At 44.8% G+C, this 17,379-nt stretch overlaps 1 protein-coding gene across 18 annotated transcripts in view; it reads right to left on the bottom strand.

The window, feature by feature from the left end:
• The window catches only part of BBX (BBX high mobility group box domain containing), a 165,714-nt gene that overhangs the window by 71,791 nt on the left and 76,544 nt on the right, over positions 1–17,379 (bottom strand). For 17 of the 18 annotated variants that reach the window (XM_064467915.1, XM_064467924.1, XM_064467931.1 and 14 more), the window contains 2 exons: positions 7,033–7,203; positions 5,271–5,513 (listed from right to left, as the gene is read on the bottom strand). In XM_064467915.1, the coding sequence (XP_064323985.1) occupies positions 5,271–5,513; positions 7,033–7,194 (405 nt within the window). In that variant the 5' untranslated portion in view covers positions 7,195–7,203. Of the gene's footprint in view, positions 1–5,270; positions 5,514–7,032; positions 7,204–16,834; positions 16,853–17,379 lie in introns of those variants that run through there. The other variant, XM_064468007.1, reaches the window with a different exon arrangement.

The following is a 17,379-nucleotide window of genomic DNA, read 5'->3' as shown; positions in this document are numbered from 1 at the left end:
AGAACAGGCAAATCAGAAGAACATGCCACGCATTCCAGCTGCAAATGTTTGCCTAACAACTGATAGGGGTGTACAGCACTGGCTGCTGTGGGAGCCTACCCAGTAAGTACCAGTGCTGGCCGCAGGGAGAAGGAACCCAACACCTCCTCATGCAGTAGGTAGCTCTCGATGGCAGCAGATGACCAATAGAGCATTTTTATCCTGAAGTATGTGGCAGGGCAGCTGCAGGAAGTTTCTTCCATGATCACCCATGTTCCCACCCACCCAGCTGTCATCAGGCCCTGTTATGGCACAGAGAAGCACCTACGTTTCATGCACATGCCTGCACAGAAACACACGCGGGGTGGGGGGAATCGCTTGGATATCAAATACAGAAATAGCACTGAAAACCTTGTCCTCCGATAGAGTCACTTCTCCCAGTTCAATAAACAGCATGCCTTGTGGCAGGATCACAATCGCATGTGTATTGCTTACTTTCATTTCCATCTTAATCTATCTGCTGGCACTTGCTACCTCCAGACTGTAGCAAGGATAAAAACAATTCAGTTTACAAGAAGCACAGCACCATGTGAACTCGCTGTGTGAAGTCCTGTATTTATAGAAATGGCTATAAATAATAAAAACCTGCAGGGACCGCTGACCCACATACACACTGTATTTTCTGAATAGGGTGTATGTATTAAATCTGCAAACTAAGGACTGCGACATCTCTCACCTCGCCCCTCTTCCCTTTCCCTCAGTTTGGTTTGGGAGCTCAGTACACCACAAAAATAGCCTGGTGGAGGGAAGGGAAGGGGAGGGGGTAAAGGAAGAGGCGGAAAGGAAATACAGAGAGAAGCAGCTTTGCCTTCCATTGTTAAAGCCACAGCCCACTCACAAATCATGCTTCCAGCCTGCAGAGTGGAAAGCACAGAATCGCTGGCAGTGAGGTACGCAAGTTCTTCATATCAGCATTGCTGCTTTGAGTAATTGAATTATTCTGTGGAGTAATTCAACAAGCTGACAGGCTGCCCATCAAACGAGAACCAGAATGCATGCCATTTGCGAGAACAGGCAGCAATACGCTTTTAATCAGTTTCCAACAAGAGCAATTCAAGCGAGGTGGTGTATTAATGGATTTTTTCCTCTGCAAAGCCAAGAAGTGAACATTAACTGCACTCTCGGAAGGGGAGGGAGCAAACTGAGGGAGGACAACTCATCGTCCCCTTTCAGTTTCAGCATGAAGATAAATGAAAAAGAAAATGTAGGAAGTTAAACAATGGCCAAGAAGCAATTTTAGAAAATGCATACAGGGGCTCGATCCAAATCTCAGAAAGATTTTCAGTATTGATTTTGTGTCTATTAGACTGAGGCCTAAAATGAAATGATAGATTCTGCTTGCCAGGTCATGAGAAGATAACTTAGATGAGCTACACAGTAACGAGAAAATGCCAAAGGCAACAGAGGACCTTACTGTTTTCCTCCATTTGATGAACTGTGCGGTAAACCAATTTAACACAGCCAGTCTAAGGATGTCTCTGAAGTCACTTGACAAAAAAAAAAAAGTTAAGTCCTTAACCTGGAATGCAAAGAGACCACCTTGGTCCCCACACACAAGTGGCAGGGATGGCTTGGCAGGGTCTCGTCCCAAAGTTCCAGGTAAGATTAAAAAAAGCACAGGATATGTTTGTGGCATCGGTCTGATGTATCATTTCTGTTTTGTGAAAGCCTGGGGAAGGACGCATTAACACAGTGAAACTGGTGTCACTTTAGAGATGAGGTTAAAAATGTCGCTGCACTTCTGTGCAACTCCCCGAGTTGCTTTCATCACCAAATAAAAAAAGATTTGTTTTCTCCAGTGCGGTGGGAACAGGAACGCCCAAGTGGATTCCAGCTACACCTCAGGGTAACAGTTAGCACGTGCTTAACTTTAAATGTACGCTTGAAGCCTACCAACTGGCTATTAAATGTCACACGAATCCCAGAGACCTAACAATAAATTAAAAAAAAAAATCCCCAGAAAATACTACACTCCATTTTTCATTCCTGAGGGATGCAGGGTTCACGTTACACGTTACGGTGTGTACGTCACCCAGTGAACTTGCCAGACCCCAGCCGGGAAGCCAGAACGTTTTTCCCCTGCTAGCCTGAGGCAGCTGCCAAAGCAGTGGCACAGCGAGGATCACAAGCTCCCAGTCGGGCTGACTGTACCTGCGAAACCACTGGCCAAGCACTCGTGGGAGAAGTGTTCAGCTCTGCCACTGAATCGCTGCAGCCTGGATTTATCAGGTTACTCCCTACAAGAAACAATCCCAACTGCTTGGATCTTGCCAATGCGAAGCCGTATTTAAAAATGAAGTGTTTTCTAGCAAGGGAAACAATACAATTTGAACAATAACAATCTCACTGGATATTTTACAAGTCAGGTGAATATTCTCAGTAAGCCTTGTAAGAGTTAACAGAAGAACACTACCCCTATTATTGTAGTAACTAATAATGCTGGAGCATATTTATGAGTGGCCAGAATTCATCTTCCTCTCAGTGAAGGGAAACGCTAACAAACGGCACTTATGCTTCCACTTAGGAGTATTTATCAGCTACTGGGCTTAAATCCGCTAGGATGGAACTTTCAAACTTCAGTTGATCTGCAAAGTCCGTAAGGATACAAACAGAAAGCCTGCTCCTAAGGAGAACACCAGCAGAAGCCGACACTGAGCTCTGCAAGCACAGTATGAGATCTCCAAGGCAGGTGTTGCTACAAGAGACCACGAACCACAAGATTGAAAAGAGAGATCACGGGGACAGTTCTTCTAGGAAACTAAGGCACTCCAAGGTACAGACAGGTACATAATAGGATTTTCCAAAAGTTCCTGAATGAAACATAGACCCAATTATCCTCTCAGTGGGAATCATGGATAGATGTCCAACCCAGCAGAAAACTTCTCATAATTCCATTGCTCACAATTGCCAAAATGTTCAGGTGCCTCACTATCTTCTAAATCCTACATCTTGCATATAGTTAGGTATGTGTAAGTAAAAATACCAATCCCTTGATTTGCACACTGCTGAGAGAGCATCAGTTGCTGGTACTAAGCAGGTGAGAAACAGAAAGCTGCTTACTTTAAGTTTGATCTGAGCTAACTGGCTTTGTGTTGTGAACTCTGGCTTCAAGTAGTAAAAACATTCCTGAGACTGTCAAACAACAGGGTTGTAGCCCCTGCAGTAGGGACCACTTCTGTCAGGCTCATTCACATCTCCGGAAGGGAAATTCAGATGCTCAGGGAACGCAAGACATGTTGTGGGGGTAGCGGATAAGACACAGGGTCCTTTGGGAGATGTGTACCCTACCAGGGCAGTGGCCAGAGGCTATGCGGTGAAAACTGGAAGTCAAAGGGCACTGAAAAGCTACGTTTAAGTAACAGAAAATCATCCACTGTATTTTAAACCTCAGTGAGCTTATAGATACAGGTACTCAAACAGAGGATTATTGGTACGATGGTAATTTTATGTCCTTCCAAAGGCATTCACTTTCTTGACTTTTAAATGAGCTCTCCTTAGGAAAAAGTAACATAAATGGTTTGCGCTAGAGTTGACATTAACATCTTTTTGAGAGTCTCAGCAGTAAGCCTAACTACAAAAGCGAGTATTAAAACAAAACAACCCATCCACACACACAGAACAGGCCTGTTGATGAAGAAGGCCCAAATATATTCAATAGCACATTGTAGCTGCTAATTAATGTTGTAACATACAACCATTTAAAGAATAAAAATTATACGCTATCTCTCTTCCACACATTCTTGGAACTAGTTGTAATGATGTAAACTACTTAGATTTATGTTTTGCTTTGACATTGAATATGCAATTTGTTCTTCATGCCAAGAAAAATAAATAAATCACTACACGAACAATAATTTCTACAACAATATGATTAACAGTTTCAGATCTGTCACTTCATACAGAAGTTCTGCAATTATTTTCCTTCTTAATGAATGAGTTTTCCTTCAGCAAGAGAAAAGGCTAAGAGAAACAGTCACACCAGGTTTGTTTCTTCCAAAAATTATTTCCTCATTTTCATCTTTCCTCCCTTTATATCTGTACTGGATTTCCTAATTGCCCTTTTCCCACACCTTTCAAGAAGCATCCCGAATTCAGAAGTGGGAATGCAGAACAAGTCAGACCCCGTTTAGAAAAGGATCTGCCGTGCAGAACACTGAATTTTCCTTGTGGACCTTTCATTGATCACACAAACTACTGAACAGCCAGACCTTATATACACGTTAACAGTAGCAGACAACTTTGGGTGACAGGGTGGGTATGGATAATAGTTTCCCCAATCGTCTCACAGTTATCTGTATTTTCTGTAGTGCACTGGCCTTACTTGACAAATGACAGAGATGTTCTTCCTTCTCACTGGCCCTCCATTACTTTTTCTAAGGTTGAATTCAATGGTTACCTACAATTTACATCATACAGGTAATTACTGGGATCTGTTTTGGGGCGATGTTATCAGCCGAACTAACTGGCGGTGTGTGTCTCACTCTTCTATTGATATCCACAGCCTTCCTGGGGCCAGCTTACCAAGCAAGCTATTTTCTTAAAAAGCCTCATTTAAATTTTAAGTTGACATACAGATACTTTGTGAAACAGGGGGATAAATGTCTCTTCCTTGCTCCCAGTTAAAGGACTCTGACTATGTAATCTGATTCGGGTATTGGACTCTGCCTCACCAAAGGTTGCTCTATCACAAACTGGTTATCAATACATAGGAAGAGTACTTCATGAAACACTAACAATTTTTAAATTTTTTAGCATCAAAAGGTAAAAAGGGACTACATTTGTTGACTATGCTTTTGCTTTGGTTGACCTGCATGATAATAGCAACGTGTATTATCAATAGCAAATGCACAGCTTGAGCTAAGTATCACTAGTCAGGTGGCACTGAACTACATGTTATTGGTTTCAGCGGCCGCTATCCACACACTATCCACGTGTTAATGCTTGTACTGCTGGAATTACCACGTGATATCTATCACAAAGTCCATATATTTGTACAAATGACTACTAGAGCCAGTTTAGTGTACACAGACCAATTTCTTTTCATTCTGGTCCAAAGGACTACGTGAATCAAAGCAAGAACAGCAGCTGCTCTGGGCACCATAATCCCATTGGGAAAACAGGAATTCAGGGAAGAGAAAGACCCCAGAGAAAACACTGAATACACAGAGAAAGAGAAGATGGACAAATATATAATGAACTCCCTTTACACCCACCATTCAGACAGAGCATACCTCCTTGGCCATGTCAGTGTATTTCTGCTTTTCTTTTGGATCTAGAACAGCCCACCAATCTGCCAAGATCTTTGTTGCGCCACGATTATCAAGGCGAGGGTGTTCTTTTCGCACGAGAGAGCGATGGCGTTTGCAGAACAAGAGAAATGCGTTCATTGGTCGGCGAGCTCGCTGCTCGGAGGACTCGTCATCTTCGGTTTCATCAGCATCCTGCTCTAAGCCGTCAGCACCAAGGAGCGGCACCTAGCAGAATCGAAAGGGAAGGAGTATAAACTCAGTTATCCGCCCTTCCCACGGAGACTGAGAGTCTGTGTGTGAATGAGGGAGACACACATGGATACACACAGCTGTCTCCAAAGGCCATCAGTTCCATCCAGAAGACCTGGAGTTCTACAACAAACCTCCTCACCTGACGGTCCAAGGTTCATTCATGCTCTCTGCAGGACTTAAACTCTGACCTGCGAGTAGAGCAGATTTCTAAGCTGAGGACCATTCTCTAGTAACAGTCCTAAAGGGGCTGGAGGGAGGAAGATCCTTCCTACAACCTAGAAATCAACTCAGTGGGATAAGGTGAGCAGAGCTACCTTGGACCTCAGTCACTTGTGTTTGTAACTACAAAATGCATAGGAAGGAAAGTGTATAGGTAGCAGTTGCTCCCCCATTTCCTGACATTCATTACTCAGCCTGTGAGCTGTGCTGCAGTGCAGCCACTGCACAGCTGCCTGGTCAGAGCCAGAGGGCAATTCTCAACAGAATACAGTGCCAAAATATGCTCTCTCTGCTCACAGACCAGCCTATTCCTGCAAGGGACACACCACAGAAGACTAGTTCTGACTGAATTGAACTTACTACTGCATGAGACAGAAAACCAACTCCTACCTAACCGCAAAATGCCTGGTAAGGTCAATAAACAGAAAGCACTGTCAGAGTATCAGGCTCCTCCTTGCTGCTCCTTATCCTTGTCAAGGACACTCCTCCTTATCAGTATGTGGCTCAAGGCAGTCTCCTCAGCACTGACCTCTCCCTTCCTGCCTTGGCAAAGCATCAAGGAGATGTCGAAACATCACGTCTCCAAAACCCATCACCTCCCATTCCCACTTCTTATTACAGAGGATGAGCCTAACTGTACATTACATGAGGTGCCACATTGTGGGATTCTTATGAAAAAAGGTTAAGGCCAGCATTATTGAACTATACCAAATTAGCAAGCATCAAACGAGAGAGATATTATTCCAGCTGTGCTCTCAATGTTCTGGAGGATAAGTTGAATTTCACATGCAAAGATAGTAAAAATTGTTGAGAGCTTTTTCTTCTCTTTTAATCTTTGCAATTTTTTAATCTTTAAAAAAAGAAAGAAAACTATTAGCTTGGTATGTCCTTAAAGCTACTAGAAGCAGTTATTAAGCACAGGCTAACTTAATGTCTAAAATGAACAATTAAAAAAAATGTGTCAGAAACCCACCTTGTGAAATCAAGACCAAGATGTGTAACTGTCAAAACAACCTTGTTAAAACTTTTACAGTCTACTTCTAAAAACCAGATTTTTTTGTTGTGAGATTCTAAAAGCATGGTTGACAACTCAATTTTTTTTGTGTTACTTCCTATTTACCTTTGTAGCCTTACGGGCACAGGATCACTTCTTTTAATTGGATATGTTTGTTCACAAAAGAGAGCAGCAACAAGCAAACAAAACAAAAGCACAACTAGGGAGAATCTGACCAACCATTAATGTTCTACGGTCAAAGCATCCAATTAAGTCTACCTTATCAATATCTTCCTCTTCCTCTTCTTCCTCTTCCTCTTCAGAGAAGTCAAGGAGTTTCTTGGCAAGCAGGGGATGCCACTGAAGACACTTTCTTTTTGGTCGCTTCCCAGTTCCTTCTCCTTCTGTCGAATGATCCTTATTCCTACTACTGCCTTTCATTACTGTGACCTGTTATGCAAAAAGAGTTGTAAGTTCACAACAAACGCTTAAGCATAAGTGACCATCAACAGATACTTAAACCAGTGACAAATACATGGGGCACTAATCCAAGACTCTCTGAAGTTTTTTGCAAGGTAATAGATAGAGGTTTATTCCAATTATCAACAACAGCATGGAGTACCTTTTCTGATCTTAGCATTTCCCCAGTTAACTACCAATATGTCATTTCAGAGCACGAAGCAAGGACACTAGCCGGTCCAGCTCTTGAATGTGCTCCTGTCCGAAGGATAGCAGAAAAGCCCTCACACCTCACTGGTCAAGTGAGTGAGAGACTCCACAGCTCTTCCACACCTGTGTCCACTGTAGTTTTTCATATTTTGCCACTGAAAATGTCAGGATATCCCTCTTTTGAGCAGTGAAACGTATCACTAGCCACTCATCTACTAATCATGCACTTACATACAGCAATGCTGATGTAGAACCCCATGATGCTATGAGCTAGGATTTCCCAAGTGCCATTAAAAGGTGCAATAGGGAAATCCGACTCCCTGCCTAAGAGAAGTGAACTTTAATATGTGAATTTGAAGCAAACAGCTAGAAATAGTTACCCTGACACTTCCAAAGTAATCATCAACAAGAGTCCCCACACAACGAACAGAACAAACCATCCGCTGAACGAAGTGCATGCAGAAGCTGAACCATACTTCCACACCTATCTTGTGTGTGTGTGCTCATCTAAAAAATACTTCAGAACTACCTCTCAGTAAAAATACATGCTAACTACCAACTTAAGGGATGGCTTAAAGATCTGCTACCCAAGTCAGGAGTGAATAAATAAATAACTAAATAAAGCCAGCATATCACATCACATCCGAGTACCGAAGCCCACAGGAAGCACGCACTGCCAGCACACGGTCTGGTCCCTCGCAGCCTTCTGTTTACGCTGTGTAATGTAAATGGATAATCCTGACAGGAGCATGGCTGGCCTTCCAAGAAAACGCAAACATCAAAACAAACTGAAACTGGGGAGTGATTAGCCAGCTAGATCTTTATAAAGCCAACAAAATTGATGAAGTCTCCCAGGGACATCTCACCAGCAAGATAAAGAAGCTGGGCTAAGTCCTGGCCCCACAGGTGAAGCCAGCAGAAGCTCTGCTGTTGACACTCAGAAGGGCATGAAAAGAGGTTAAGCCTTGAAACTGCATGCCCACACTGTGTTCTAGGATGCTGCTTTCTGGAAGATGCCTTCTAGAGCACTGATGTTTCAGCCTACAGTGACAAAAGGGAAAGCTGTGACACCTGCACTCACACCAGTTGCCCAAGCCCTGGTGCCACCATCAGGGTAAAAGCCTCACCAGAACTGTCTCACACAACAGCACTCAACAGCTACAGCCTGTACAGCTCTGGCCATGCTCCCCCACATCCCACCCATTTAGACATCACTAATTCTGCTTTTGGCTGATCTTCCCATGTGCGTTTCTTGTTGGCTAACTCACTGGCATTTTGGCAATATACCCTTGTTTGCACCAGAAATGTGGGTAAGCAGCTGTTTCCCCTGCACGCTCCAACAGCACAGAGAGCTGAGGGACCTTCAGACTGTTCACTGGAAGAAACAACTGAACGCTGAAGGAAGCAGGTTCAGAAATCTTAACCTACATTTGAAAACTGCATTTTTCTGGAAGTGTATTAGATTTTGGTAGTTCCTCCCTGCCCGTCAGTAGTACCTGGCCCCCACCAGTTAAGGACACCCTGTAGCTTCATAGCAGCTTGCCATTGAGCTCCACACTTTGCTGTCCCCATCACGCTGCTTCTACCTGGAGGACATTTAAGCTTTGATTTCACAGCACCCACTCCTCTGTTCATTTTCTGCAACCAACTCCTGTCTTTTCAGTGAGTATTCTATGGCACATAATCACGCACCATTTCACTTAAATCTTTGTCTGTGACTTGCAAAGTGGGTCCAAATACACAGAAACTAACAACTTCGGCTTTCAAAGAACACTCAGGTGTGGAAAATCAAGCAGCAATCCAATATCACAAAATGCAAGTGGGACATTGTTTCTGCCCCACTCTGATGCCCGCCATGTACCACACAGCACCGTGCTCCCCACTTCTCTTCCTAAAGTGCTGAACTACCTTCTGTTTGGGGTATTTTCAAACACGAATTGACACAGTAGCTGAGCTACTGTTCGAGCAGGATCTTCAGTTCCTGAGGGTAGCAGAGATTCGTTAAATCTCAGAGTTTCTTAATTGAGAGAGATCTGCCTATTACTGTAGTCAATGAAGTACGAGGCCTATCTCTTAGCAGGATAAATGCACTACAAGTATGACACGGGATCGGCTACTCCAGCCCTTACCACTGACTTATATGAGAGCTAATCGTATGGTTTCTGCCTACAGTCAGTCCTAAGTAAGATGAGTATTACTGGTAGCCTTCTATCCTGTTAGTGTGAAACTAAATTATTGTTTGAAGAGTGCTCCATGATCCTCCTTTACAAAGCTCAACTGAAGTCTCAGTGCTATTTCAACAGCATTGCCTTTAGCTGGAACCTCTCTGCCTGCTGCCCTTCAAAAGATGAGCAAGAGAAAACTTCACAGGATTTAGGTGAACCCACAGCGTATTTTACACTTGTTCGCCATCACCTCTGAGGCCCTGCCTATGCTCCATGCTGAGCTTGGCGAGGCAGTACAGACCCTAGGCACCAGTCTCCTTGCAAATCCCAAACTGGCTCTCAGTATGTTATGTCTCTTTACTACCACCCAGCTCACAAATAATTTTTATTTTCCATGCATGAAGGCTAGGTATTTAACACACAGTTACCCCTAAAATAAATTAACCAAAGCTCACTGCACATTAGTGCTGAAATAGAAACATATGCTTAGCTCCAGGAATTCAAGTGATGTTCATTAGGTTGTTTTCTTAAACTGTGAACCATTTCACCCTAGTCATCACCCTGAAGCAGCAGTTCTACTATAAAGAGCGTTTTTAGCAAGATGGGTTGTCACCCTATCAGTTGAACAAGGATTTAGGAGATTCAAGACACAGAGTAAGATGATCCTGGCTGCCATACAGGGATCATTTACTACAGAAAGACACACAGTTGCTCTTTGCATCCACTTCGGAGTGAATCTCTGCAACGGTCAACAACAAAAATCCTCCTGATTTAACCCCGCTGACGGAAGGACTGAGGCCACAGTCTGCGTTCAAACTTTACAGCATGGCCCGGAAGAACCCCGCCCCTCATGTAAGTCAAGCTATATACTCTATCCTCTGTGCCCTCTCTTCTTTCCTATAAAATAGGGGGCCGTTCATAACATGAACGGATAAACTATTTCAGCCCCTTTTCTGTAATACTTGTGTGTTTCCAAATCCTTTCCCACCATTTTTCTTATTCAAGTTCTTGTAAGTTTTGACCTACATTTCAGAGACTCTTTTGGTGTTCACTTTTTGCCGATGCCTCTCTCAGTCAAATGTAGGATTGGCACAGTGAAAAAAGTTCTCATTCTCTATTACATTGCATGGGACTTTTTCTCTTAAGAAAAACAGATGCCAACGTAGTGTGATAACTTGTTTTCCTCTGGATTGCTTCCCCACACTTACTACCCCCACACTTCATGGGCATTTATGTCATAACTGTTGATATATTCACATACAATTATATAATAGTGAGAGAAGCTGCCCCATAAAAAAAAATCCAGTTAAACGCAAAACACAGCTAACATGGACACTTTCATTAATTTTTTTTTAATGGAAGATTTTGGCAACACATAGCAGAACTACTTAGACAAGACACTCCATGGTCAAGTGACTGCATGTATGATTAAATGACAGCGCAAGTTTTACTGGCATTATTTACTTGTTGAATGGCAAAATATCAACAGAATCCACTTAGTGGACTCTTCAGATTCTATTTATTTATCTGATTTCTTTCCCCTCAACACATCATCAATAGCATGTTAGTTGCTTGTTTTGTATGGGAGATGGGAAGCTGGCAGACAGAGGCCAGCAAAAATACCAGCTCCTTCTCAGGGATCCCTGAGCGCTGGCAAGCATCCCTACCAACAAGCTTCTGAAAAGAGAGCTGGATGTGGACCCTACAATAACTGAAGCATGTGTTTAAGCTTGGCAATTAAATAGTTCCATAGAAAGTCACAGAACAAGTCACGGGCAGTCTTCGCACGATTTGGGCTTACAAGTGTAGAAGATACACAGAACCCAAAGTGTTTGCTAGAACTGGAATTTCTGAACCATATGTAACAAAAAAAAATTCTTCTACAGTATCAGTAAAAATATCATGTAACTTCTAGGAAGAAGTAATGGCTTTTAGAAGTTAGCAGGAAGAAAACAATTAAAACTAGCTAACAAGATTTTATGTGGTATTTCTCAGCTTAAGGATGACAAGAAAGTGACAGACACTATGGAGAAAGTAGGAATATTCCAACAAGACAAGACAAAAATATGGACAGCTTTGCTTAAAATAAGCCACATATCCTTTATAACATCACCAGAGGATACCTGTCAAGGCTGACATTCACGATCCACTGACAGCAAGAGATACCTTCAGGGTGATGTTCTACACCTACCTTTAGTGCAGGTAGAGAACAAACGTTACAGAGATATTACACCAGTAAAAAATGTAACCTTTTTTTTCCTTTTTTTGAATGCTGGCTGCATTATTTCCTTTCTGGTGCCGGAAACATTAATCAAAGAATCACAGTTTTCTTGGATGTCTTATAAATATGGATACCTAACAAGGCTTCAGAGGAAAAAAAAAAAAAAACAGATTCCTTAAGGAAAGAGCTGGATGGTGGGGCAGGGAGCAGGGGAGAAGAATGATTGTTTAGCTTTTTACAGCATAGGTTTCTATTTCAATTATACAACTGCATGCAAGTCTGTCTTTTTTAAGTGCTCATTAACAAGTGTTTGATTACCTTCATTAATGTTAGGTTTTCCTCCTATCATCTTCTGTTATTTTCAAAATGTGATATAGGCAGGTCACCAACTTCTGTGGTCCTAATTTTGTGACTATCTCACCCCATGGCTGATCCGTCACCGAGAATGCCACTAGTGCTTGTGTGGAACAAGCTGTACTCACCAGGCGATCCCCAAACTATGTCCACAAACACCAAAATCCGTATAAAGGTCTTTAAAAGTAACAAAGTGCTGTAAGGCCCACCTATATGCTAGAAAGAAACCCAAGACCTGCAAAAGCAGACCCCAGAGATGTGAACTGTGACTATGGTGTAGTCCCTGTTGGAAGCTTCTCCATGGAAGAATGTCTGAACTTCAGCAACACTCATCTCATTTCCATGCGGACAGTGGAAATGAATTTCTGTTTTCCTGTTACCTGAAAACCACATTTCCTGGAGTCCAGCTGGGCCAAAGGTACAAAGGACCAAAGTGAAAATGTCACGTGGATTTTCTACACTTTCTGCTGTTTTACCTCTCTAAATTTTCTACTACTTTATAAAAACAAATACCAAAAGGAAAAAACAAGAGGACTGAGCTACGATACCAATGGCTTGGTGTTTTGGGGGCTACCAAGTCAGCGAACCAAGCTGTTTCAACAAAGAAGCAGGAGACTGGGAAAAGAGTTCATGTTCTCATAGGTCTAGTGGGCTGAAGAGGTATTTGAATTTTCAAATAAAAGCAAAAAGAAATTGCTGGCAGTAAAATATTACACCTACACAAATACAAAAGGTTATGGGGGGGGGGGGGAAATCCCAACATTTCTTTTAGCTCTGGAAATACTGATCCAGAATATTTCTATAATGAAGGACAAAAACTAGTTGGCACTAATCACTGACCAGTCAGTGAATATATTCTTTACTGTTTCACAGCGGAAAGCCATTAATGAGCTTTCTAACTTTCAGAGATGTGACGGTTTAATGGGGGACATGCTGGGACTCAATGGAGTCCTGCTTCCTAGGAGAGGTTTGGGATAGACTGTCACCACACAAAACGCTTAGCAACACAGCAACAAGTCTTACTTAATTTTTAATGACATGCTCTTCCATTATCATAAATGATCTTAAACTATTCCTTATTCTCTTAAACTCAGATCTGAGTTGCTTGCTTTCCTTGTTGTCTAATACATAAAATTAAACCCCACGATCATCAGAAGAATGTCAATAGCCTCCCCCCCCCCCCCCCCCCATTTTGGGGGTTTTTAAGTGAATCTTTCATGTCTACCTAAGAGGAATAAAAGCAACATATAATAAAAGTCAATAGATTTTTAAACTTCGGCTCTACTCTTTCTCTGCTCCTTCACACATGCACAAAAAATAAGATGTTCTTTGGGGTTTTTTAATGCAAAGAAATCAACCATGTTTTGTCTAGTACAAAAAGCACTTTATGTTGAACAACTATACTCACCATTAGCATGATATCAGGATGCTTCACTTCGAAAAAAAAGGGAGGGGAATAAATTTGTTACTAGTGTTCACTTGCCTTTTTTATGTCCATATCATTTAGATTTGTTTTTGGTTAACACCATTATAGTTAATTCTTCAGAGCTATCATTAGAATGGTTGTAAGGGCATTTCAAGTGCTACCTCACTCCAAATCTGCTTTTAAAATGGAAACCACACAGACAGCAAGCGCACAGATTGGCACAAGACCACACTGAACAAGAAAACCTCATGCATTCAACAAACAGAAGAAAACTTGCCTATCCTGTGCAAGAAATACTCTGCCCAGATGTGCTTGTGTCACCATTTCAGGCAACTGTATTTTAAAAGATACTAAATGAACATGAATCTTTCCATGAGACTTAAGCGTTATGTAAGAAATAAAGCTTGAAAATTCTTGAGGAGATACGCAATCTACTGCAAAGTCTTTTACTGATGGCTAATTTTAAATAATGATTTCTTGTTTGTTTTTTTTTTCTAGTTTTTCTTCTTCTTCATTTATAGAATACAATATAAAGAAATATCATAAAATATTATTTTACTTCGTAGGGAGTTCTTCAGCCTTTAGGAATGTCTTCATTAAGGTAACAAAGCGGAAGACAGGCAAACCCTGCCTGCTACAAAATTGCCCTCAAAAGGCACACTTAGGAACTAGTTCCTATAGCTACAGTGCCTGAGTAAACTGACCAGGAACTTAAAAACACAACACCCAGCACATATCGCAACTATTGGGTTTTCCTTACTCCCCTGCAGAGAACAAACACAGCTGGCTGGACCTTACTCAGCCAAGTGTGTATTTCAACCTACACTCGGCCTGAAATCCAGTATGTAACCCAAACTTGGGAGTGCTATATCAGCTATGGAACTGGAAAACCAAGCTAGGAGTGCATCATAGTTAGGGTGCCAGCATGTGCTTGTTGTCAGTAGAGCAAACTGCTTGTTAAACTACAAGTTGGTAGTTGTAGTCTAGAAAACGAACTCAAAAAATGAAAAAAAAAAAAAAAAAAAAAAGGAAGAGAGAGCAAGCAGTAAAAAGACAGGGAAAGATGGGGGAAGAAGAAAGGGTGAAAAAATGGGAAAGAAAAGAAAAAAGAATGAAGAAAATAGGGCAAAGAAAAATGAGGGGAAAAGCTCTGTGAAAACTAGCATAATTTAGCTTGACAATGGCAAAATAACAGGCTTTGAATACATAAAAGGCATCAGCAAATAATTTGTCTTCCACATCCACAATGCAGAGCACAAGAGGGTGGCTACTGCTGACAGGAAGGAAAACGGAGGCCAAGCCCTGGAGAGCGCTCCCTCGCAGCCAGGGGCACAGGAGCAGCAGAAGGGAAGTGTCTGCTGGGGGGTCACCCGGCACCCCAGGTCCCTCAGCGCTGTGGCACACAGGGCAATGGCACTGCTGAACAACCTGCCCACGTTGTCTGGTGTCGTCCCCCTCACCCCATACGCTAAACGTGAGAAAAATTTAATCTAATTGTGAAAACTAAGTGGCGCATCATATTTCAAACACGCAACTAAAACACAAAGTACTTTAAAATGTACTCAAAATGCACAGAATACAAGTAGGATGGTCGGATGGGAGTTTGGACAAGCTTTATAAAAATGACAACCCCCAGGTTCTCTAGGGTCTTTCATTATTTTGTTGTCTTTGTTTTTTGTTTTGGGTTTATCCCCCCCCCCCAGTTTGGATGGTTTTCCCCCAGTCTGAATGCCAGGTAACAGCCATTTACTAGGTAACACCAAAACGGTACATTTACCTTAAAATTTATCAGCGCTTGGAAGGTCCTAACTACCAGGCTTGTGGGAATCAGGTCTCAGACCTACAAAAACAACCTTTATAAAGTGACAAATGGTTTAGAAAACGGTCAAGCTTTCATTTTCTACTATGCTTTAGCCTAAATAAACCTAATCTCTGCAAAAAGTCAAGACTCCAAGCACTAAATATTGATTTTTAAAAAATAACAAAGTGACAAACACTTTTCAAAACGGACTTGCTGAGGCCAGGCACAACAGGTTGGGCTGTATTTTGGTCCCAGCTTTTAAGGAAAATCTCATGGGTGAAATGGCAAGCCACAGACCCCACACGAAACATTTACTCTGTTTGGACCACATAGTTTTTTTGTTTGACAAAAACATACCGCTTCTGCATCAAAACAGAACACCTATGCCGCTCAAAACCAACACACGTCCACAAACCCAGCACCTGTTCAGTAGGTGAGCATTAAATCCAGGAGAAGGAGGGGGTACGGGAAATTCGCCTGCCCCCGAATGGCACAGCGGTTTGGGAGCAGGAGGGACCGGCATGCTGCGGAGGACGGGTCAGGGAAAATAAGGAGGAGGCATCAGAAATGCTGCTGCTACCCAGTGTCAGCTGTGACCCACCCCCGGGGCTGTGACAAAACGGCCGGTAACTGCATCACGGCACTGGTACCCGGCACGGGGCAAAGCGGGGCTGAAAAGGAGCCTCTGCGGCGCCGGAGCCGGCAGCTGTGCCGCGGCCAGGCAGCCACGGGGCTGCGGGCACAGGCAAGGGCTGCGGGGCAGCCTCCCGGCCGGCCGCCCCCCGGGTGCGCTGCGCTCCCGCGGCACAGCCGGGGGGTCCGGGTGCGCGCCCCGCGGCTGCCCCAGCCCCTCGGGCACAGCGGGGGGGTCCGGGTGCGCGCCCCGCGGCTGCCCCAGCCCCTCGGGCACAGCGGGGGGGGGTCCGGGTGCGCGCCCCGCGGCTGCCCCAGCCCCTCGGGCACAGCGAGGGGGTCCGGGTGCGCGCCCCGCGGCTGCCCCAGCCCCTCGGGCACAGCGGGGGGGTCCGGGTGCGCGCCCCGCGGCTGCCCCAGCCCCTCGGGCACAGCGGGGGGGGTCCGGGTGCGCGCCCCGCGGCTGCCCCAGCCCCTCGGGCACAGCGGGGGGGTCCGGGTGCGCGCCCCGCGGCTGCCCCAGCCGCTCGGGCACAGCGGGGGGGTCCGGGTGCGCGCCCCGCGGCTGCCCCAGCCGCTCGGGCACAGCGGGGGGGGTCCGGGTGCGCGTCCCGCGGCTGCCGCAGCCGCTCGGGCACAGCGGGGCGGGAACAGGTCCCACCAGCCAGCCAGGCCCCCGCTCCCACAGCACTGAACCTCTCGGGGAGGGGTTGGACACATTGGTGTTAGGGCTCCTGCAGCCACATGCCAACTCTCCGGTCGTATCAAGCCACCAGCCGGTGCTTTGGGAAGAGGGAAAGGACGGTCAGTACCTGCTGCGGGGGAGGGAAGCCACGCCGGTATTCGGCATCTCCGCCGAGCAATGCCCTGGCAGATGTTCGCGGGCCCAGCGGAAAGGCAGCGAGGTGCTCGAGGCTCCCTCGGAGCAGCCCCGCTGCGAGCCTGGTGCCGGAGGAGAGGGAGGACGCGGCGCAGAAGCCGAGCCCGGGCAGCAGGTGAAGGGGTTGGAGGTGTTGACTTCTGAAGTCGCCCCGGCCCCGGGGGTTCCAAACCGGCCCCGGCCCCGGGGGTTCCAAACTGGCAGCCTGGGGGCGGGGGGAGGCGGCAGGGGAGGGGAAGGGAAGCTCGCGCCTAAGGCTCGCCCTTTTTTAAAAGTAAACTTAAACCCCTCCACCACCAACAGGCACACACCACGGAAACAAAACACCAGCCAAGCCGCCCAGAGGGTTCGCGGGCGGTTGTCCCCGCGAAGCGGCTCGCCCCCCGCCCCGGGCCGCTGAGCGCACCTCTTCGGTGGGAGAGGTCACCTCGCAGGTTTGGGGGTGTAAATCGCTGACACCTTTATTCAAATGCATTA

This window comes from Phalacrocorax carbo, chromosome 1 (genome assembly GCF_963921805.1).
Source record: "Phalacrocorax carbo chromosome 1, bPhaCar2.1, whole genome shotgun sequence".
Classification (NCBI taxonomy): Eukaryota; Metazoa; Chordata; class Aves; order Suliformes; family Phalacrocoracidae; genus Phalacrocorax; species Phalacrocorax carbo.
The sequence above is the reverse complement of the archived record's forward strand: the minus strand, read 5'-3'. Positions and strand labels throughout refer to the sequence as shown.